This window comes from Chiroxiphia lanceolata, chromosome 2, assembly GCF_009829145.1.
Source record: "Chiroxiphia lanceolata isolate bChiLan1 chromosome 2, bChiLan1.pri, whole genome shotgun sequence".
NCBI lineage: Eukaryota > Metazoa > Chordata > Aves > Passeriformes > Pipridae > Chiroxiphia > Chiroxiphia lanceolata.
This window is the reverse complement of record NC_045638.1, coordinates 40,650,556-40,675,058: the sequence shown is the minus strand read 5'-3', so window position 1 is coordinate 40,675,058 and position 24,503 is coordinate 40,650,556. Positions and strand designations below refer to the sequence as shown.

Sequence of the window (24,503 nt, the reverse complement as noted above, 5' to 3'; positions counted from 1 at the left end):
TACGAAGGACAGTCTTTCTAATATATCTTTAATTGCAAAAAGTGGCAAATAAGTTCAGAACAGTAAATTATAAAAGAACAGTTGATAATGTTTTCTTCTCATCTTGTCCTTTCCTCAGGCGATGAACAATGAAAGTGGAGAAACATCTTTTCATGTTTGACTTCAAATAGAACTCTTTAAAAAGGTGGAGGGTTTGAGTAAAATGAAGGAAGGCTGTTTGAACATTAGTATGATGCTTCCCTTTACGAGTTATCAAAACACTTTTCAAGTTACCTTCATGTTTAGCCTTTAACTTGAGCATAGCATTTAGTTAACTGATAATTTAGTTAACTGCTAATCTTTGAAACCAGCAATCAGAAGGCAATGGGATTAATGTATGAATGTTTCAGAGAGGCTCTTCAGAAAAGTGTGTCATGAAAGCTTTTGACCAGACGGGTTTTTTTTAATGACTCACTCACAGAATTTACTGGCCATCAACTAAATCACAAAAAGTATCATTCACAAATGTTGAGGTGTAGTGGTAAAAATGGAAAGCAGGCTAATTTCAATCTCAAAATAATATTTGAAAAATTGACAATAATTTTCTGGATTGCTATACTTGAGCAATTCTTTTACCTTCAGACGTTTTGGAAATGTGTAATTTGAAGACAGTGGAGTGGAACAGATCACATTGCAGATGGAATTTAGTTGATAACTTTTCCTGTGAGAGTGAAACTGATAAAGAATGCAGATCAGTTTTAAGCAGCTTTTTTGTGAAATTGAAAATAATAAAAGCTGTGAAGTACATATCAGTCATTAGATATGGCTTTGAACTATATTCTAGGAGAACGTTGTGTGAATTTCTGAAGTCACAGTATGTTGTGTGTAGGTAGTGTGCCATAGGTGAGACAAAGTAGCATTTTCTCTCATGCTTTCCATTTGGTTTGGTGAGAGAAGTGAACTTCCAGTTTCCTCTGCATGCCATAGTGCAAAACTTTTGTCTAGCTCCCCCTTGAGAAGGTGCTCTGCTCATTTCTCCTACTCCTTTACTCTTGGGTTCATCTGTTTGAGAAAAGGGGCAGTGCAGTTTCCCAGAATGTTGGTAGTATTACGGAAGGAGAAGATCGGTGTTTTTAACAGTGCTCTATAGTCTATGCAATGTCAGCATATTCTGTTCCAGCCATAAGGAGGCCCCTCTTTTGAATAGATACCTTTTGTAGAAAGCTTATTCTTCAAGTCTTTGCAAGAAATTCTGAAGAATGTGACAAGACAAGCCAACATAAAAAAAGTTTAATTAAAAAAAAAAATTAGAACAGGGAAAGAAACTGGGTGACTGGGTGAAAAGCGTTTCTTATAAGTTGTTTATACTGTACTTCCAAGATATTGAAGATACTGGGATGTAAATAATTTTTTCCCCCTGTTCACAGAGCCCTTTTATCCAAAGCAGAATTCACTTTGGATACTTTCTACAAAATAGGAAAAGCAAAGAACAAGCACCCCAGAATTTCTTTGCCGGCAGCTCTTTTGAGCTTTACCTTTCCCATTCTTTCTCTAGCTGAAATGTTGTGGTCTGGAGGACCCCGAAGCATGGAGCTGTGTATGTGAGTGCTGGGTTGTCAAAACACCCGTGACTTTGACAAGTAGATTGAATATGTGGTAGAATTTGAACTAACTTCATTACTTGATGTATCTCATTTTAATCCTTAAATATTCAGTGGTACTGTGTCTGAATATGTTGTTAGAAACTGTTTTGTTGCTAGTTTCTCAGGGGAGTGTGGTTACATGGTGACTGATTTTTTTTTTTTGGTCTCTAGTTGCTGTGGATACAGCCCTTAAACAGATGGTAGTGTGCATCTTGAAAACTTTTTGTTCTTTGTTTTCTCCCGTGGATATTGCTGAGAAATTATGATCTTGTCACAAATGTAGGATTACTGAATGTCACCTCTATGCACCTATAGAGGCAGTAGAATAAAACGTGTGCCATATGTATTAATTCCCTCAAAAAATACCATCTTGCTATTTTGTGACTGCTTTTAAAACTTCAGTTTCTTAGTTCTTTTCCTTCATGCTCTTTGCCTATCCTATGTTGTAATTTAAATAGTTTATCATATTTTAATTTTTCCCCATTATCTGATCTCTTTTTCCCCTTCATATCGCTTTCACATTTTCATTCCCTACTGTCCCATTTTCCTCCCACATTTTCATCATCTCTTCGCCTTCGTCTCCATTGTTTCCCATACTTGGTGTTTGCTCCTATACAAAGTCCTTGGGAAGTTCTCTCCCATCATGTCACACCACCAGTAATCATTTGCTATTTTATCCATTTCACAGTGTAATATTGATAAAAATCTTGGTCTTCAGTCCTGATGTTTCTACTTCTTGGTCTCTTTCATTTCCCAGCATTTTTCAAAAGTTTATCTTTCTGTAACCTAACCCAGCTAAAAGACATGGTGGGAAAAGGGAAGCAAGTGCTGCATCTGTGCACCAGTGTGGGTAGCAGGGAGTCAGCCTGACTTTCACTTCCCATTGAGAAATATGGAGGGAGGCTGGCAGATAACCAAACTGGGAATAGATAAGGGAGGATTCCGTGCCTAGTTGTTATTGACAACACTGTTGTCACTAAAGACATATATGTGGAAGGTGGTGGAAAGTTGCAGAAAGATGGTCAGTGCCTTCTGTTGGCACTAAATACAGCTTCTTTGAGCGCTCATCCCTGTGCCCATTTGGGAGGGGTGGTGTATGAACCTCAGTCCCTTCATCTTGAAAAAATGTTTTTTGTATCCACAGAGCATTTATTCCTTTATTCATGCTGAGCATGTTAGGACATGGTATTGCCTACATCTTGGCTTCTTTTAAGTGTTTTGGATGAGAGAAGAACTTTACTAGGTTGCTTCAGACTGTATGATAAGCCTACAACCACACATGAAAATCTTCATTTTACTACCTCTCTTTCTACCCTATCTTCCACTTTAAGCTTATGTTGTCTTTTCCCTCCTATCTTTTTGTTCTTCTCTTCTAGCTGCCATTAATTTTCAGTGAGACTAGACTCTCCTTTGATTCATATCACATGGCATCTCTATATGAGATTCTACTGCTTGCGAAGACCAGACTTCTATAACAAAGGGACTTCCTCTAATTGTTCATTCATTAGATGTCTTTCTCCTGGGACACAGGAGAGATGCTCTGTGGGTAGGCAAACTGAGTGTCTTATAGGGAGTCTCATATCCTGAGAAATTTGCAAGTTTTGTATTTGGTCAACTAAAGACTGTGAGGCTAGATTGTCAGTTTACCTTCTGGTTATATCTAAGCAATAAACTCCTGACCTTGGGAAAAAAAAAATGGATTAACGGAGCAAAGATTTTCCTGGCACAAAATTCTTTCTCAGGAATATTATCCTCATTCATGATGGTAGGAAAAAATCCCTCAGTCAATATACTCCCAGACAGTCCAATTCTGTTTTCTCAAAGAAGTGTAAGAGCCAGACCCAAGCATATTCCTTAACTCTCCTGCTGGTACTGAGAGATGGCACTTTAGTGAAGTCTTCTTGAGTAACTTCACAAGTTTGAGTACTAATAAGTCCTTCAAACAGATATTTTGAACCATGAAGACCTTCTGCAACATTTATACACTGCTAGGTCCATAAAAACCCTTCCTCTCACAGCCAGGACTTTGGATGGAAGCAGCTTGTTTGTTTTGTTCCACAAATGTATGTGTCATTGTCAGGAAGGAGACTACCTGACTGCTTTACCTGAATAAATGGATGAGACTTTCAGCCAAGTGTCACACAAAGTTTTTTTCTCTAATTAGGTTTCCATTCCAACCAGTCTGTGTTACCTGAGGCTTTTTTGGGATTTTGTGACATAATGGAATAGAAACTGTCTTTAGCAACCCTTCCATAGACTCCAAAGACAATGGTATGTAGGGTACCAATAGGATAAAAAAAGTTCTTTGTGCTGTGACTCCTGAGATGTGTGTGTATAAGATTTGTCATTGTATTTTTAAAGAATTGAGTTGACCGATGAGTGATTCGTGGGTTTGTTTCAGCCCATGAATGAAGTGTATGCTGCAGCAGTAATAATTGTGGCTAAATTTAGATCCAGTATTCCATCATTCTCCCCTTCCTCTGCATGCCAGTTTACATGTGTGGATATACTCCAAGCCTTTTTTGAAATAACAGACAGCTTCCCTTTTTGTAGAGAAAACAGTATCTTTTCCTTCAGATCTGTGTGTCTTTAACTCATCCTTTGCTTTTTTGCACTCTTCTGGCGTTTTCCAATCTTGTAATTGTTTAATAATGTTTTCTTTGTGTTGAAAATAAACTTGGATTTATTTCAAGAGGTTTTTGGGTGTAAAAACTGCATATACCGCTGATGTTGGCATGTCTGAATTTTGGGGTTTTTTGCTGTTGTATTTCAATAATGTATTTGCAGCAACTGATAACCCACTGCTATTTAGACATTTCTGTTTTACTTTTCTGAATAACTTTTTTTCATGGATTCGAGCTGTAAAATTAAAAATGTGGAATTTCCAGGGTGCTGACACAGGTAATGAATAGTCTATGATTATTTCCTCTACAAACTACCACCGAAACGTCAGGTTTCTGGTTTTTTTATGGAAGTTGGCAATTCCACAACCTGACAGACACTAGTAGTACTACTAGAGTAAGCTGAATGTCTCATTAACAGGCACCTGCCACAATCACAAGGCTAACTTTCTCTGATTCCTACTCCTCAATAGCACCCTGCTCACACATGAACAATCCTTTTTTTTCTTGGACTGGAATTAAGGAATTTTCTTTCTGTCTGACTGAGCTATAGCCTTTCGATTTGTTTAGTATTTGTAATCGGTTTCCCTAGAGAAGCAGTGGTTGGGCAACTTCCTAAAGCAAAACACTGTTTTATTTCAAAGCAAATAAATTTTTTTTGAGAAATAGAGTATTTTTATTCTCCTGTCTGATTGATCTACATTCTCTTCCTCTGGCAATTTAACTTGCAGCAGTTTTGTATGAAAAAATTCATGGGGCACAAATGTCCCCAGGCATTTCCAGAGTATTTAATTCACTGTTGTCTGGTCAAGTCTAGCTTATAGAAGGCAAGTTTCTTTTCAGCTGTACCTGTCCCTTCTTTTCTAGTGAATGTGGGATAAATAAAGCATCCGTTTTGGGGAGTGGTTGGTTATTGGATTCCAGGCCTGCTTCTGTTTTCTTTCCAGTCTGCACTGAGAGAGTTTTGATGGGCCATTTCTTCTTAGTGCCGTTTTCCGTATCGTATAGTAAATAAGAAGTCTGTGGTTCAGATAGTAAGTGATCTGCCTTAGTATTCAGGTTTTCTGATTTGAACTCTGATATTAGCACATAACAACTGCAAGCTGGGTTCACCCCAGCTTGTCTTAATGTGCTACTGTTGTGGTTTTAGCCCAGACAACAACTAAGCTCCCACAGCCGCTCACTCACCTCCGCGCTGCCACCCTGGAGGAATGGGCAGGAAAATGAAAAGTAGGTTGAGATAAGAGCAGTTTAATAATTGAAACAAAGTAAAATATAATAATAATAAGTAATTATATTGATAATAAAAAGAAAGAAAAAAACCAAAGAAGAGATGCACAATACAATTGCTTACTACTTGCTGACAGATGCCAGACCCTGTTCCCAAATCCAGATCGACCCTCCTTTTGGGTAACTCCCACAGTTTGTATCTGAGCATGATGTTCTATGGTGTGGAATATCCCTTTGGCCAGTTCAGCTCACCTGTCCCAGCTGTGCTCTTAGCTTGTCAAATCAAAACAATTTGGGAACTCTGATTTCTCACTTTGGTTCCAGCCTCTACTTATTCTTTATTACTCTTTGAAAAGGTTTGTATACAGGAGGTGAATGAAGGGTTATCTGTCTCATCGTCATGTATTAATAGCAGTTCACTGTCACCAGTCCACATCCAAAGAGCCATGCATTAAAGTAGAACTGTCTCTGTTTTGTGCAAAATGTTTAAAATGGAGCTAATGTTATTTCCTCAAGTACAGACCCCATGTTCATGCTGGTGGACCCGCCTTCAGAGTTTTGAACACTGGGCACAACCCCCCCCACACACCTGATTGTCTCACTCAGCAAGTGTTGAATGTCAAATGGAAGAACAGCTCCAAATCATGTCATTGCTTTAAAATTCAGCTGGTGGTTATGCTCAACTTATGGTTATGATCAGCTTCACTCACTTACAAAGATTAATGCATAATAATGGGAACTTACTTTTCAATATATACCTGAGATTTCTGTGAGGAAAAATGGACAAACCCCACTGCTAATAGGACGACATGGATGCATGTTTTCAACTGATGTAGCCATGACCATACCTGTGATGTCACAGCACCAGCAAGAGCTCAGTTTGGATGAATAGCTGACACAAGCAAGGGAAACTGGGAAGTTTGGAAAAGGAAGTCCTTTCTTTCTCTACTGTTTAGAGAAGCTCCAAATCCAAATATTATTGCAGAGAAGGTCTGAGAGTCCTGATCAACACTTCCCTAATGTAGGATGAACGAATAACATCAGTTCTCAAAAATGCCATCTTTCAATTTCTGCTTGACATGAAATATCTCTCTTCTTGGCATAGTGATCCATCACATTCTGGCTGAATTACTGCATCATAGCAGGAATGAAAAGTGAATGTTACTGTGATGCACAGTTCAGTACAGAATAGGTGCTTACCCTTACGGTACCAGGTTAAACATGGAGTAGTCTGACTCTTCAGAGTTCTGAGCTATCCACTAGTTTTTGGGGGTACCTACACAGCTCTTCACTTACTGCCAGCAGTTGTGTGTCCAAGCCAAATAGCAGCACACCTTCCCGCCATGACAAGCAGCAGTCTACAATTCCAGGCCCTTGGCACGATTATGCCAGGAAGCGTTCACTACTCTTGAATGCAATAGCATCCAGTCTGGAAGGCCTTCCTTGAATGCAGTAGAAGAGGCAGCCATTCCTTGCCTCCAAGGAGCAAATGTGCCCTGCCCATTGGCATTTCTGGCTTCTGTTACTGTGAAGGTGTCATGCCAGTGCTGAAATCCCTTCCATTATCTCTCAGGCAGCTTCAGAGCCCAGATTGAATTATTCCTTCCAGATTTCAAAGGAAATAGCTGATCAGGCTTCAGAAAAGACCACATGTGGATTTCTGAACTTCTGTGACACATCAGCTCCTCAGGGACAATTACAGGCATCAAAGCTCAGGATGCAGCAACTAAGAGTTGGAGACAGAGCCTCATGGCTAAAGAGCCTTGTCTGTAGGATAAATTTCCAGAGAAATTGGAATTCTTTCCATCATTAAGAGCAATGCTTAGAACACTAACACTGTTACATTTCTACCCCCCTTCAAAAAAAGGAAGTTATTAAAGTAAGAGGGAAACAAAACACAAAAAACCCACCCAAAACATTCAAGAAGCCAGAAAGTTTTGTCCTCAGAAAAAGAGGCAGGCTAGACTTTTGAATAAGTGTCCTGGAAATTTTACCATTGGTATCTCTTACATAATGTTTAGAGCAGCAGGTATTATGTCATTCATGGCTATGCTTTTTCTTTGTTTCTATCATCAGTATGTCTACTTTGGAGTCAAGAAATTGCTGAAAAATTTATGTCAGAAAAGCAGTAAATAAATGTTTCTTGCTTTCAGTACATTTTTTTAATGAAGCTTTAGATGAAAGAAGTAAGACAATATTTAAGTCCATACCAAGTAATAGCTCCTATGCGGAGTAGCAAACTTTAAAAATGTTACTTTAAAAGGTGAAATGCAAAGCAATTTCCTTTTTCTTTTCTTTTGCTGCGGTTGTTATGTTAAGAAAAGGTGAACAGGACAGATATCAAGAAGTGCTTCCTGTTTGTGCAAACAGATGGCAAGTTGGCATTAACCATCTACATGAGATAACAGTATCAAAATATCTTAACCACATGCATCACTTTCAAGAGGACTTTTATAAAGCCTTTTCTTTCTTTTTTTTTGGAAATATTAATTAAAATATATGCATATCCAAAGGCTACATAACTGGATATTTGTTAATTGTCCATAACATAACATTTTTATTTGTCAAGCTTTGGATAAGAAAATATGCCATGGCAGGTATGTACATGGGAAATGGGTCGAGCTGTTTTTCAAAAAAGAGGGGGCGTAGATTATGTGAAAAGAAATGACATAACTGGGGTTTTAGCAGGCTGTACAATCAGAGACATTTGCTAGCTCTAGATAGTTCTTCCTTATTCTGTAGGAAAGGAGGATACTTCTTTCTTGTAAACAGAATTGACCCAGGCACCATTAAAAAAAAGCAGCAACCCAAATCAAAAAAAGACGTCAAGGATGTGACCTCATAAGGCACAGCTTCAGTACATAAAGCCTTGGCAGCTATCCAAGAATAAATCATCAATATGGCATTTCCTTACAACCTTTCTATGATGAAGAGCTGCAATTTTCCCATTCCCTTAATCCAGTCTGTTCTTAAATCTCATTCTTTGGTCATCTAAACTTGTGACCAGTTTGTTGTCTTCCTGTAACGGAAGTTCCAACATCACCAGTGTTCTCCTAGTCCACTTCTAGTAGTGATTTATTAGAGACCAATAAAATGGTTTCCTTGGTATATTTGTCTGCTATCAGGCAGTAACAGAGAATTTACAATCAACCAATTCACCCAGTCTTTATGATGCTAAAAGAAGGAAACTGAATTTTTCTATAGTTAAAAAATTATAGTGTAGGATTAAGGGAGGGAGAAAAGTTTATAGGCCTTTTTTTAAGCGTGTCTGTCATCCTAGTTGAATAATTTATGAGGCAGTGTTTTTGTCAAGTGTTTTTCCTGATAACATGTTGAAGACTATGTTGCGAACAGAAATAGGGCCCAGGCACCAATTTCTGTGCAGTATTTTTGTGAGTGATAGTCTGTAGACTGACTTTTTCAGTGCTTCTCATTCTCGAGTAGTACACCTGCACTCACTGCTCCCTGACACCTACGATTCAGGACAAAGAAAAATATTGCCTGAGATAATCAAAGTGTAAGATAGCCTGAGTCAGTCTGTCAGTTGTGGAAATCAGCACTGGATGTGACAGGTTTAATGGATCCTCCTTACTTGGTCCTGAGTCATAGTAAGTCCCAGCCCCCAAAATCATGTAGTGTTACACTTAATTCTTTTTATAAAAAACCAACAAACCAGAATCACAGAAGAACTGCCTGTGTTTCATTAAACGGATTAGAGTGGCAGACACTTGTCACTGAAGGTGCTGCTCAGGAAGGGAACTTACATACTGGACCCTTGAGCATCCCCACTGCTTAATGTTTTGGATCACTCCGGAGAGCTCTGTTACCTGAGACAAGGTAACAGGGAGTGAAGAGATTGGTGTGAGCTCTTCTGGGCTGTTTGGTGCTGAGGTTCAAGTATATTGTGAAATGCACAAATATTGTGTGCTGATTCCCCAGTAGGGACTCTCAGAGCATTTAGAAGCATTGCTTAAATAAATTAATCAGATTGGTTATCTTATATGAAGTCTTTCTAACTTCTTGCAAGTGTGTTAGTATAGTGTGAAACCACTGCAGTACAGAATTGTTCATAAAATTATGAAGGGAAGTCTGCAAAATAATTTCTCTGAGGCAAGGTGGAGTATTGGTCTGGAAGTCTCCTGCTCATTTTTTAACTGGAATTTCTCATATTTACTTAGTGTAAGATATTATTTGGTGTTTGATTTGGCTCAGATTAAAATTCCCAGATCTTCATGTATTTCTGCTGTGATAGTTAAGGTTGTCTGAAGGCCTTTGCACAGACACCATCCACACTAGAAATTTGTAGCCTTGCTTTCCATCTCCTACAGATCTACAACATTAGCAACACTTCCCAATTTTTCCATACCTTTACTTTATGGGGTTAGCACGGTACCAGATCCATAGTTCCTCCTGCAGTTCCTTGAATCCCTGCTCTTTTGAGCCTAACTTTGTGCATGTTCATCATCTAATTAGAGACCAGACTGTGAAGGGAAACAATTTTTTGCAGTTAAGATAAAGAAACCTAATGTACCTGGTTTTGGTGCAGTTTAAAGTAATACACAGATGAGAAGTGGACCTCAGTGTTGCAATTAATCCTAAACATCCGTGTCCACACACCATTAAATGTTAGATATTCTTCCCTCATTAATATAGTTAAGAACTGAGTTTGTCATTTTTCAAAGGTAATTGAAATATTCTGAGGGCAACCAAGAAAGATCTTCTCACAACTATGTTGATATAATTTGTCTAGTTGTTTGTTTTTTCTGGGAAGGGGTTAGCAGTCTTCACATGGAACTCTTCTGAATGCATCACTCAACATTTGTAGTTTATCAAGGCATCTGCTGTAAAACTTCAAAACTAAATAGTTACATTTGTACGGAATCTGCAGGTTTTATTGGAAGTAATGAAATCTGTGTATGTTAATTTAAAATGTATTCTAAGTTTGAGATAAGAAAGTAGACAAGTCCTTTTGTAGTATTAGGTGACAATGCACAGGACAGGGAGGATGCAAAACCAAACTGTAATAGGCAGCTCAGTATTGAAGCTGAGGGCACAGCTGGAAAGGTATGTTTATTTCAGTCTTCAGATACACTGGAATACTGGTAAATTAATACATTTATTGTAGATTTTATATTTGATACACATTATTCTGTATGACTTACGATGCTTCAGAGGAATGTGTCTTAGTCCTGTTAGTATTTTTCAGTTCACCAATTTAAGGTGAATTACTTGTGGCAGTATTACTTCCTCCTCCTCAGGTCTTCTCTAAATAATAAAAACATGCAAAACAGCATTAGTGCAGTGCTCTTGCTGAACTATAGAGCTTAGTAGACTTTCAGAAATTCAAAGTTGATGAATTAAAATTCAACATAATTCTGAGTTAGGGGAAATTATAGATGGGGAAGTACAGGACATGATTACCCAAGACCACAGAGTAGTGCAGTGCTGTCAGTAGAATGTCTGATATCCCTCTTTGGGCTTAAACTACAAACCAGTTCTTCTTTTTACTATGCTATGCTGTTTGGCTAATGCTAGACTTATACAGAATCCTTTGGTTAAAACCTCATGAATGTTAAGCAAATGTTTTATACAGTATGGAAAATAGAAATGTAGATACATAATAATTTTTAAATTCAAAATCACCAGCAGTGGAAACTATGTCTTGAAAATGAGTGATGACTCCTAGCTATTGCACATCTTCGCAGGAAAAAATGCACTCTAGTATGTAAGGGACTAGAGCACTTCACAAGCTGGTGTTTCAAATCTCATGACTCCCCAAATGCATTTTTAAGTGTGCAATTTTACTGCCCCCTGTGGTATCTGGGCTGGTTGGGTATCCTCTGGAGAGAAAGGAAGGAAACAAAGGAAAGGGCAGGAAAACTAAATAATTTAACTTTTTTTGTGATTTAGAATCAAGTTTAGCTGACTGATGGAGCAGAGGGGATTTAATGCTCCAGGGGTACATAAAAGCAGGAAGAGCCCTCAGTGAGAGAAGAAAAGAAAAAACTCTCATAAGAGAAAGGTCTTTTGAGAAACGACGTTATAGAACTAAAATAGAGCAACTAGAGGAAGGAAGTCCATGTCCTATATAGACAGAAAGGGAGGGGGATCATCTCCATAGTAACAGGGGGAGCAGGGGAGGAGGAAAAGGTGTTTTAACAAACTGTATAGCAAAGAAAGATTTGGGGTTTGATCTTACCTGCTTGCAGGATCTGTGGTTTTGGTGTGATACAAAATCCCTTACAAAAATGTTTGTTTAAGCTAGTGAATTGAGGATTCATTGTTTCTGGACAATTATAAAGCTTGTACTTTATTATTTGTGCTTTATATTCTAAATGTCTTATTATTACAAGACTTCAAGCTTGGTTATTAAGAGGAAGTTTCAGTTCTGTGATTTACACCGTACCTGTGTTACTGCTGTGTATTTGTATTATTACTATGTAATTACTTGATGTTTTGGCACTGGAACACGGCCAGATTTTGCAATGGTATTTAATATGTGGAAGTTAGGTGAGGTGGTATGGGAGGCTGTAAATCGCATTGCTGTCACAGAAGCAATCACTTGCATGAAAATCACAGCTATCCTGAAGGCTGGGTTTGTTCTGAGTTTCCTGATGTGGTTTTGTTGATGCACTGAGAATCCCCTTTTGCTTTTTCCCCTCTCTTATTTCTTGCACTCTTTTTCCCTGGGTACCTTCAGCAGCAGCCTTGCAAAGCACTTGCAGGACCTGCTGTTGCACCTCTTGCCAGGCAAATCCCTATCTGTAAAGACAGTGATCTTTGAGCCTGAGAAGTCTAGCACTGTACTGAATTAGATCTGTCCCAGTGGATATGAAATATTCTTTCCTCCCTCTGTTAGCACTTTTCTGTAGTTTGCAGTGATCACTTCAAATAACTAGCAAAGCAGTAACTAGTCCAATTTTTGCTTCATAAGAGACTGCAGCAGTTTTTGTTGTTTAAAATAAAGTAGTTTGCTTAAACATTTGCCTTTCATATTATGTGGTATGGATGATCTTTTTGTTTAAAAAATTTGTAGTTCTTTCTGCAAAGACTGACAGCAGTGTCTGCTTTCAGGGTGGGATGATTAACTGGAACAGACTGTTTCCTCCTTTACGTCATAGACATAACGCAAATTATCAAGATCATCACCCGTCTGAACAAGGCATACCTCCACCTACTGAGGTTTCTGAAGAGCAGGTAAACACTTTTCTATTTTAAAATGGCATTAAAATGGTAAGGAATAACTCCACTAATTTTTTATCATCTGTTTACACAGTTCCTTAGATGTTCTCTGTAGCAGCACAAATTAGAATATTGGGTAATGGTCACAATACAGAGACAACGCATTGTCATTACCATCCAGACCAGAGTTACAGAGCAACTTGGAAGTTTCTGCTCTTTTATGTAACTGCTTGTATTTTGTATTTAAAGATGTGATGGTTTCACGAGTGGAAACTAATCAAATCTGATAAAATAAATGTTTCAAAGAAGGAAGAATGACTCTTAGATTTCATTATTTGTCTCGTACATATCTTCTTTGTTGAAGTCCCCAGCTTAAGTTTCCAATTCAGTACTTCATTTTTTCTGAAACAAGAATGTTATGCCAGACTATAACCAGTCTAGGTTTAGAATTCTAGACTTTTATTGATAGTTCTGCTCTCAAAAGAGAGCATTATTTACTTGTAAATTTAAGAATTTAAGATTAGTCTTATACTTGTATTCAGGGTTTATTGCAATCAAGTTCTCCAGGTTGTAGCCTGCCTGCAGTTAGCTGTTTTGGCCATTTTATAGTCCAAGGTCCTTTGCTACCCTTGAACAAGACTAAGTTTCAAGGGTGACTTTTTCCTTCCCTTTTTCCTATTTTTTTTTTTGATAATAAATCAACACTTGCTAGCACCACACTGTCATTTTTAGTTAGTTTAAAATGAGCTTGTCCCAAACAGAAATTTTTGCTATGATCTGATTTCTATGTTAGATTATGTTCAAAATGTTCAAAACTTTACCTGCACTGGTGGTTTTGACTGCCAACCTTCTGGGCTACATCCAAAAAGAATGAATAAAAAAACAACAAAAAAAATACCCCAAACCTCAACTAACAAACAAAAAAAGAAATAAAAACTCCACACCAAAAAGCACTTTCTGCGACTAACCCCAGAAATTTAGTTTTGGCTGGCCTGAAAGTCTACTCAGTGCCAGTATGGGATGAACCAAAAGATTTCCCTGATGGGTTGGTTTATGTATTTGTTTTATTGACAAATTCTGCTTATAGAAACTTTTATTTTGGGGCTGGAATTAATAAATTAGTTACTAGTGTGATTTACACTGGATTCTTACCCAAAGCCTTTAGGCTTAGATTTATGAAAGCAATATACACTTATATTTTCTGATGCATTTAGGTTGTAGAGCCTACCTGATTGCTGTCATTTTGCAGTGCTGTCTGGTTACCCTGCAAAGAAAAAGTCATTGAAGCACCTTTGGTTTCTCAGGACTGTACTAATAACTACACAAGTTATCTTAGAATGGCAAAAATGCAAGGGTTTCATCTGTTTCTCAGATTAAAGTTTGCAATGCTTTTTGTACCAAAATCTCTGCATTTCTCGTGGGTTTTTAGCACCTTGAATTACTGTTGCCAGTTATACATCTTTGTTTCCTGGAGCTGGATTCAGTTCCTGTGATTAAAATACACTCAGATGAAAAGAGATATTTTTTTTTGTTACTATTCCCCATGATGCTTAATGGATATATCTCTTGCACTTCCATCCACCACTTCTTAAGGTTAGAATTCATGGCAAATGCAGTAAAAGCCTTTCTTCTGAAACGTTTCTGTGGTTAGGTTTTATTCCACTGCCTGCCCTTTTTCTCATAAAAAACACAATCTTACATGAAAAATCAGGCAGAGGAAACTTTAGAAAGTTGCAGGTTATGAAATTGAGTTTGAATTTAACCTATTGTTGCAGAAGTGTTGAAAGTAACAATTCATTTCTCTCCCTACAAGAAGGTGAGAAACTGGCACTGGGTTTTAAGGTTGATGTTCTGATAACCAAGGTAACCATTCTCAAACATTTTGTCATGGTGTATTTATATTAAGAATAGGAGGACATGCACCTCTAGGCATACTTGACAGTTGTGTATTTCTCAGTAAGTCATCAAAGCAGAGATGATTAAAAATACTGAAAGTTCTGGAGGTGTCTTAGGGGAAAGAAAAGCTGCTTTTGACGGCACTTTTCTTTTAAAAGGCAGTTAGAGTACTTTCGATACTAGTGCTGCACATTACTCTTGCACTCTGGGAATATTCCTCCTGAGATGTAAACAGCCTCTGCTGCATTCCTGCTTGGCTCCACTCTGGTGCTGCAGGCTCCTACAGGCAGAGGAGGAGCAGTGGTATCTCTCTGACAGCTCCTGTAGCCCAGGACATCCAGGTTCAGGAGCTGTGGTGTCTGGTCACAAGGCCATTTGAAGCAGGATGAGGAATGCTTTATGCTGCCAGTGGCCACAGCTAGTTTTACATGTCACTCCCTGCCTCTCCACAGCTTGTTTTTCCACTTTCTGGAAGATTAATTATAAAAGTGAATATTGTGACTTTCAGTCATACCAAAGTGAGAATTGTAGATTTTAAATGTACTTCAGATTGGAATGTAACCATAAATTAAATTTGATTATGCATACATTGCTTTTCACATGTGGTGATTTGAATATCTGTTAGCACAAAGCACAAAGATTAGGTGTCAAGTACATGGTATTATAAAGAGGGATGGTCAAGTGGTTCTTGATTACCAAAATCACTGTCTTAATGTGCACTTTTCCATGTAATTCTTCCATCGGATATCTTGACTTTTGTTTTGTAGAAGTCTTTTGCAAAAAAGTGCTTTTTTGAGTACATGTAGATGCCTTACAAGAATTTTAATAAACCCATTTAAGTATTGTATTTCCTCTATTTTAGAGCTAACTTGAAGGTTTATTAAAAAAAAACCAAAACACCTAGAATGAATAGTTCTGAGGTTTTTTTAATGCCCTCTGGAGAAGTGTGTCTTTTCAAGGATAGTAGAGCTGAGGGTATCTGGATAGGTTTTCGCATCTGCTGTAAAATTCTGTCTTTTGGTCAGTGTTGTTTTCTTGAGATCCTGTTCTTGTTGAGAACAGCAAGCAGGTCAGGCTGTAGTTGTCATGTGTGGTACCACACTTTGGATTTTACTCTTCTTTCAAAACTGCACCCGCTAGGAAAATGCAGGTGTGGCATTTTCTGCAATCAGTTTTGAATAAAGTATCATAAAGTGGTCATCTCTGTGGCAGTGTTTTGAAGCATGCTGTCTCAGATAAATCTTTTATCAGTGAAAAGGGATTTCTGACACAATTGTAACGTGACTAATGTGCACGCAGTGTGAATAAAATTCTGGTTTTAAAGCAGTATTTCTTTTCCAGGTTGCACGGCTTATGGAAATGGGATTTTCCAGAGGAGATGCCCTAGAAGCTCTGAGGGCTTCAAATAATGACTTAAATGTAGCCACTAATTTTCTACTGCAGCACTGATGGTTTTCTGTGTGAAGGAACTTCACTCGATGAGTTTGTACATGCCTGGAAGAGGATCAGAGGATCAAAGCCACCTGCTGGGCAGAGTCACCAAGGTCGGCCCCACGGGGGCGTCGGGAGAGAGAAACTGGCTCCACATGACTGGTGACTCAAAGTGATGTTAAGAAATGATGTGAACTGTTCCCAAGCCTTCAGATCACTTGATGATTTCTAGTCTGGTTATCCTTTTAAAAGTAACTTTAGTTTCTACTTATTACTGGATATCACCTAAATTTATTTTTAAAATAAAATAGGTGGGTTTTTTCTTGTAAATCCTTGTTAGACATGTTATCAGACTTAATGACTGGGAAAAGAGGCGCCAGCACCTACAACAACTAGATTTATCTATCAAGAAAAATCGTATTTTCTTCACTTACAAGTCTAATTTCTTTAGCTTACATGTTATTTTACAGTACTTGATTTTTTATTACAGTAATAAGAGGTTTGAAGGTCACTTCACTTTCAACTCAGTAAAGGGTTATGGGACTATTATGTCATTCTTTGCAAAGTTTTATTAATGCCTGTAATACTTCATTTCTCAAATTTCTTTTTAAATAAAAGTTGTCATTCAGCACATAATACACAGATAGGATGAGAGAAAATTCATGTGTGTATGGCAAGGTATGGTAAGTGACCACTGTAAATTTGAATCTTTACAAACTGAGTGAATTGCTGTTCAGATACGGGTCATGAAGATACTCACTGGAAGCAATAAAGGTGAATCGAATGATGCAATAAGATCAGAACTGGAATGACTTGAATGACTTCCATGGCTAATTCAGAGAGGAATTCTGTAACAATGGATGTATGCTGTGTCCTACGTGCTGCTTTCTTTTTTTGTCAGCTGGCTGTGTACTATCTTAAAAGACAGTGATAAAAAGCTAAGTTTTATATATATAGTTCTAGTTTTCTGGTGTCAGAGATGAGGATAACCCTTGCATTTGCTGAATCCTCACTGTCTGGAGGAACTTAGTGTTGACCAGAGGCTGGAATATTAACCCCAGGGGTGATTCAGGTTGGTACAGGAGGTAACAGGACAGTAATGCCAAGCTCATACAATACTGGGTTCGAAGTTTAGATTGATAGACTTGGCTTGTCTCTTGGAAGTGCTCAGTATTAGCACCTTAGGAGTTGCAGGAGGTGGCGTGGAGAGGAGGGAGCATCTCTATAAAGCCAAGCTGAAAGAATACAAGGTTCCAAACTGCAACTCCATGAAGCCAATCTACACATGTATCTTAAGCATTTAACATATGTTTCTGTGTGTACTTGTGTTTGTATAGCATGTGTATATGTGTCCATTTTTATACACACAGGCATATTTAATACATACATATGTTTAGAATAAGATATAGGTCATAAAAGAGTAGAAAAGGCAATAGCAGGTGCAAAGGGGAGGAGGTGAAAGAATATGGGAAAGAGAAGGATGTTTGGAAATCCAGATGAACATGTGTGTACCAAAGTACAGATCTACACGGTCTTGCTTGGCCTGGAAAACGTACAGGACAAGATTTAGGGAGAGAGAGAGACAGATTTCTTTTCCTTTTTTAATTAAATGATAAAACTGAAAAAAGTCTTTCAGGCACACAAGTCCTTATCCAGAAATTGTGTCAAATTTTTGCAGATTTCAGCACAGTGCCTGTATGTAATTTTTGGTATTTTCGAGTGCATGAAGTAAGGGTTTTTTGAAATGACTGTGTGTTTTCTTGGGCTTTGATCGATGTCCTTCAGGGTTTGGTTTGTTGCTATGATCATAGTATTTAGGCAGGGTCTGGTTTTTAAATGAGAGGTTTTGTTTGCGTGAAGCTGAGGCTTTGTATGTTTATAGGCCACGGGCATTTCTGTACCTAGAGAACTCGGGAAACTTTCTGTCTTAGAAAGGAAAAGACACATGTAACAAAAATAATCGCTGTGATAATTTGTATATGTAGACTAGTTAAATGTTTTGAAACAAGTACAGGTTTTAATTTTGAAACATACAGATTCTTCCTTCACAAATATTTTATCAAAAAGAAGCAATGTAGACTAATGAATTACTTCAGAAATCAAATTTTGTCTGTAGGAAAAAAGTCCACCTAGCCCAGGATAAATTAAATATGACCTGTTCCCTTTCAGACGTTGCCCTGTTCTAGGGACAAGTACAAAGAGCATTTATTCCTTGGAATTTTAAAACATGTTTAGTGGCACCTGGGGTATGTAAATGGATATTCTCCAAGTCTAAATCCTTTCTACTGTTGCCTGTACAGGGGATATCCAAATGCCACAGTTGTGTGGAAAATTTTGCTGGGCTTTTTGCAAAACATGGTCAAACATAAGGGGTAGAATGCAGGTCTTGGTGATGTCAGTTCAAAACTCCCCTTGACCTCTGGAAGAAAAGGTTGTACTCAAAATGCTTCCAGGGTTGTGATTTCCAATTAAAAAAAAAAAAAAAAGAAGTGGTAAAAGAAGGGTCTCAGATGCTGTTGAACACAGTTCCTGTTTCGTGCAAGAACCGTAGAAGAGAGATGCACACATGAGAGCCGGAAAAAAACTTGGTTTCCCCTTGATGGTGAAACTTTCATGAACCATTTCTGGGAATGCGAGGAGCATGTTTTTCGCAGCCTACATAGTGTTTGTCTGGCACAGTTTTGAATATCTTATAGCATAGTTTCTATTTTATGTGTGACACAAGCAGTATTTTTTGGCAGTGAGAGAAGACAGAATACCTTTCTATGGAGAGGATTTTAAGTACATGGGAAATTCACACTGGTTTTAGTAAAGCCAAGATGTGGTGTTTTGAAATAAAAGTAGTTGCTGCTGTTAAAATTCCTCTACTAGACTGGGAATGTCTTTTGAGACAGCATTGGAGTAATTTACTGGGGACTTTCCTGGACAGTTATGTAATAGTTTGAAATACACCCACAGTGAGCCTGGTGTTTGTGGAAATCTGCTTGATAAGCCACCAGGTTTGGGTTCTCAAGCCTCAACTTCTTGCTAAGATGTAGGTTGATTTGGCTCCATACCTACCAAACCATTTTCCTCCCTCAAAACAAGCATTAAAGGTTGCCTGTAACTCAGCGAGCACAGGGACTGTTGCAGCTGGTTCATGCACAGGCTGTGCTGTCTAGCGCTTACCAGTGCCTTCTTGAACGTGTGGTGGAGAAAAGGTCTCATTATTTTTGTCTGAAACAGAAGAACAAGCCAGAAAAACATATTGCAATGTACTGGGCAAAGGGCAATGTTTCTGGCTCTCATGTTTGTGTGTGTATATATATATGATTACATATATGCATATATATGTGTGTATGCATATGTATATATACAGAGAACAAGTGAGAAATATTTATGTACTGGTTTGATGAATTTAACTAAGAGTTAAGAGTTTGTTGAAGAAAATTAAAAGTCTGTATTCAAAGACTCTCATCTCTCAGACGTGTGTATTTGGAGTATATGTGCAGTTGCAAAGGCACACAGCTCTTTAAAACACATGGAGCTACAACTCCCACATTGGGGGGGAAACTGCATCTGTTTGAGGATAAGTAAAAGCACAGCATTCATTTGAACTAGTAAGAGGGATACATGAGTGCAATTAATTTCTTTCTTGTGTTCTCCCATAACAAAAACCTAAATGAGATATGAGATTAGCTGTCTTTAACTGGGTGGCCACAGTAATCAGTATTTTATATAAATGAGTATAAGCACTATTTTGGTAGGAGAGTCACATGAACACATAAATACTATATGTGTTTATATATGTGCATGCATGCATATTTAGATATATAAAATGTGTGTGTGCATTTACTTAAAAAATACTGGATTTGGTGCAATTTTTAGTAGGATTACATTCCTCCTGTTTCCACATATAAAGGGATGCTTTGACCACAGAAAGTCCACTCTGAAACTCAAAGAAGTTATGTGCTACCAACAGTGTTCAGCCCGAATATGAGATGAGACACCAGTGAGGGGAGCAGAGGAATGGTACAACCAGACAAATGTGTGTGACTGGTGAGAATCACAACTAACTGGTAGTTCAGCTGTTGTCATTTGTTTTCCAAAGGAGAGTTTTAAGAGGAAGGAGAAGTTAGTTGGACTGACACATGTTTGTAGGGGACTGTTTCTAAACCTGAATGGTTGCAATGGAGAAAGCAGGAATATACATACTTTAAAAATGGGTGAAAAATTCCAGGATCATGGCTGAACTGAAAGCAGGATCTGGCCTTTTGACTGGAGATAAGTAGGGACCATAAATGTGAGTTAACCTTAGCAAAGGAGAGGACTCGAGGGAGATGAAGGATGTGGAACTGAGCAAAACACAGAGTTTACAGAAAAGGAGGAGCAAAGTAGAAGATAGAACTCAGAGGACAGAAAGAAAAGACCTACCAAGAGAAGGGGAATGGAATGTTGCATTGCATTTGGTTCAGTTTTGAAAGAATTCACAGGATTCCACGTAGAAAATGAAAACACACAATACTGTGGCTAATTCTGTACTGAAAATCCACTCTTTTTTCAGAGGTGTCCAATAGGGGAATCCTTCCATTTTATCTGGTCAGTTTTGCAGGAGGTGGTACATGTAGCAAGAGAGAAAACAGTGTAATCTCAGCAACTGGGCAGTGACACAAACCCTGGAGCCACCTTGGTGCATGAGAACACAGATGTTTCTGGTTTTCAAAGCACGGTTAGTCCTGCCAACCTGACTTCTCCTGGCACCCTATCCCGGCTGTGGAGAGACCTCCTCTGGAAAGGACACAGCTCCTCACAGGTCACACTGCTTTTCCCACTGAAGGCAGTTTATAAATCCCCGCGGCATGAGAGCACACAACCTTCCTGCTGAAACAAATGTCCTGCATAAAGGAGGTGGATCGAGAGCTTGTGCTTGCCCCTCACTGCTTCTGAGCGCTTGCTTGTGGAGGGGAGAGGCACATGTGCACCTCTGAGAAGAAGATTGTTGCCCACATCACCTGGCCTGAACAATCACACCAGGACTTGTTACTTGGCCACAAGAAGCTTTTATTTTTAGTAGATATGTGCATTTTTACATTACAATATTTTACTGGCATACAAAGATGGCTTACAAATATTATGTGTGAATGCTATAGCTTCAGCTGAGGACAATTTAAAGCACAGACTGAAGAGGTGTGTTGCACAGCACAGAGAGTTTACTAGCAAATAATGTGTGACTGCAACCAGGAGCTGTTGTTCCCCAGTGCTCTCTTGAAAATTTTTGCTTTTAGCTGAAAGCATAAGTTGAGAACCACCGCTGAGGGAAAAAGCAATGCTGTTTGAGCTCTGTCCAACCCCCCTGCCATGGGCAAGGACACCTTCCACTAGACCAAGTCTCAAAGCTCCATCCAACCAGCCCTTGAACACTTCCAGGGGTCAGACATCCACAGCCTCTCTGGGCCACCTGTTCCAGTGTCTCGCTCTCCTCACAGTAAAGAATTTCATCCTAATATCTTAACTAAACCTGCACTCTTTCAGTTTGAAGCCATTCTCCCTTGTCCTATCACTCTTGTCAAGAGTCCCTCTCCAGCCTTCTTGTATGCTTTAGGTACCTAGCTTTCCAGGATTGTTCAGGTACTGGAAGGCTGCTTTAAGGTCTCCAGGGATTCTTCTGCAGGCTGAACAACCCCAACTCTCTCATCCTATCTTCATAGAGAGGTGCTCCAGACCTTGTGTCATCTTCGTGGCCCTCTTCTGGACTTAATCCAATAGGTCCATGTCTTTGCTGTACTGGGGACCCCAGAGGTGGATGCAGTACTCCAAGTGGGCTCTCACCAAAGTGGAATAGAGCGACAAAATCACCTCCCTTGGCCTGCTGGCCATGTTGCTTTTGATGCAGCCTAGGACATTCTTTTGATGCAGCCAGCATGTATATAGAGCATAGTAAATATATGGTATACATATATAGTATATCCTATATCTGTATGTATATTACCTGTACATGTTGTGTGTCCACAAAGTATACTCTCTGCCTTAAGATGAAAGTGCAATTTTCTCTTCTTAGAAAAGAGGAGAAATGTATGGCAGCAATAGGCTGCAGAACAGCAAGAATTACCTGTGTACTGTGCGGTACTAAGTCTGCGTGGAATGCCTTTGGATCCCAGTGTGCTGTCGCGTGCTTCCCAGACAATCCACAACCACACGGCTTGTGAAAGGCGTCGCGTTCCTGTAGGGCAGCAGTTGCGGGAGGGGAGCACTGGCTGCATCTGTCATTATTTTCTTAGATCCGTGTGCGTGTCTTTTAACACTGAACAAAGGTTTCGACTCCCTCTTTCGGCAGGAACCGGTGTTGTCCCTCTCGCCCTGTGGCATCGTCGGGGTGGGCACTGCGTCCTGTGGGCTCTCTCCGACACAGGTACCCTGGCCCTGGGCAGCAGCCGGGGAGCTTCGGGAGGTTTGCACCCCAGGAGAGTTGGAGGCAAGGCAGGAGCAGCAGCCAAGCAGAGTCAGTGGAGAGGTATTTAAAAGACATGTAGCTATTGCACTTACGGGCGTGGTTTAGTGGTGGCCTTGGCAGTGCTCAGTTAATGGTTGGACTCGATCTCAGAGGTCTTTTCCAACATGAATAACTCTGCGATTCTGTGCTTCTCTGATTCCAAGGGTTTGCTGGCGAGTCAAAGCGTGGCAGAAGGCAGGAGCTGCTGGGGCAGGGGGCACAGTGAGCATCATGTGAGGAGCTTGGATTGAGCAGGTGAATTATGAAGAGTAGAAAAAGTGTTGCTGTGCCTCTAGACAAAATGGTTTCTCTTCAATTTTAGTGAAATGCTCCATTTTTAAGCAGCCAGCAAGCTAGCCCAGGTGGGCAAGCTAGTCTGGGCAATACAAGTTCCTTAGAGTTCTCCTTTGCCCAGACTGCTCCTGACCCATTCTGCCCAAGTCCCTTCCCTCTCCATCCCATGGATGTTCCCTCAGCTCCAGCTAATTGCCTGCTGTCCTTGAGTGGGTATTTTAAAAAGCAAAGGGCCCAAGGCTGGCATCCACCCAGAGGAGGGAGGCAGGATCCCTTCTGCATTTGGCAGCACTGCACCCAACTGTTCACCTATTTCCTACTCCAAAGGCTTCTACTGGTGCTATGATGAAAGTACTTTTGTTAGTAAAGTACTTGTGAGAGAAACGGAGTCCAATGAGGACCAAACAAGGTTATGTTTATATCAGACCACTGATATCCTTATACTATTACATCCCAGCTCTTCCTTGTCCATTGTACCATGCCTTTTAGGACAAAGGCTTTCTGCAGGCCAGAACTGAGGTTAGACCTGCTTTGAGGAGGGCTCAGATAGTCTCTGGAAAGGATGTACTGGAGTTCCATTTCACCTGAATTATTTTAGGCATCCCTCTTAGTCAGCCTTCAGGATGCTACAGTTACCTATACCATAAGTAAAACCATCATCCAAAATCTCATTCGTGCTTATTTAAAACAATAAAGGACTGCATGTGACTATTATTAACTTTCTAGGCATAATATTACCTTAAAGAATTATTTGTATTAATCAAAAGTCCATTCATGAAACTTCTTCAGGTACACTTTTCAGCAAAATAAAGCAGCTTTTTTTTCCTCTTTATGTCTCTGTGCATGTCTCTGTCCCTTCCAACCTCAAACAAAAGGCCAGACATCCCAGAAACTGTAAATCCTACATGTGGTTTTTTGGGGGTTTTTTTGTAGTCCAGTGACTTCAGAAAAAAGCCAAGGAGGATTCTGCCAACTTTCTCCTTGTTTCACAGGTACAAACCTCGACAGAAGCCTAATGTCTCAGGGCTCTGGCTTTTACTCTGGCAATAGTCACTCTTAACCTGCTTTTAGCAAAGCTCTTGGACTTGTCAGGGCACTGGCTTCAAGCAAAGGTCAGTCAAGGTCACAAGAGTCCTCATCCTCTTGTCCCTGTTCCTCCACTCCCTTCAAATTAAGGAGTGGTGGGAAGGTTTCCCCAGTGAGTACATCCAAGGCAGGTTTGCAGCCGTGGGGCCGAGCTGGAAGCCAGGCCATCCCCACTATCCCCTTCCTAGCAGTGGGTCCTGGGGTGACTGCAGTGCCCTCAGGTGTAAGGAAGAGCATTCTGGGGAAGAAGCAGCCAGCCAAGTGGGAGGACACAGGCAGCAGCACTCTACAAATTCACATCCTCCTCCCTCTCATTTGAGAAAGGGCTTTTCCAGCAGCTCCCACAGGCCCCGCACTTACTGCTTACCCCACACAGAGCCCAGGCACAGGAGTGGGATGCTGAGCAGGGAGAGAGCAGAGGTGCTGTTTATTTGTGGCAGGAAGGAGCTATAGGCCATTTTCTGCATGGAAGTAACATCCTAGACTTCTCCTGAAGTGCCCAGAGCCTGACTGCTCCATGTAGGCTGCCCTGAGGCTTGCAGCGATGCTGCTCCAGTGCTCCAGGGGCAGTGTAAGGGAAGGAGACAGAGGGACGGCCATGGTAGCTACCTGCAGCCCCCAGACCCATGGGGGATGTGGGACAGGCATGGGAAAGGGGTGCAGTGCAGTGCT

General features: G+C 39.8%; 1 protein-coding gene and 1 long non-coding RNA gene across 2 annotated transcripts in view; one reads left to right on the top strand and one right to left on the bottom strand.

The window, feature by feature from the left end:
* Positions 1 to 16,782, top strand: part of UBAC2 (UBA domain containing 2) — a 95,564-nt gene extending 78,782 nt beyond the window's left edge. The window contains exons 8-9 of the mRNA XM_032679366.1: positions 12,548 to 12,670; positions 15,893 to 16,782. Coding sequence (XP_032535257.1) covers positions 12,548 to 12,670; positions 15,893 to 16,000 — 231 coding nt within the window. The 3' untranslated portion in view covers positions 16,001 to 16,782. The remainder of the gene's footprint in view (positions 1 to 12,547; positions 12,671 to 15,892) is intronic.
* LOC116782586 lies at positions 5,016 to 6,311 on the bottom strand. Its single transcript, XR_004355265.1, has 3 exons — positions 6,218 to 6,311; positions 5,432 to 5,446; positions 5,016 to 5,263 (listed from the first exon to the last, which is right to left on the bottom strand). It is a non-coding gene; the product is annotated as an uncharacterized LOC116782586 (long non-coding RNA).
* Positions 16,783 to 24,503: the final 7,721 nt, after the last annotated feature.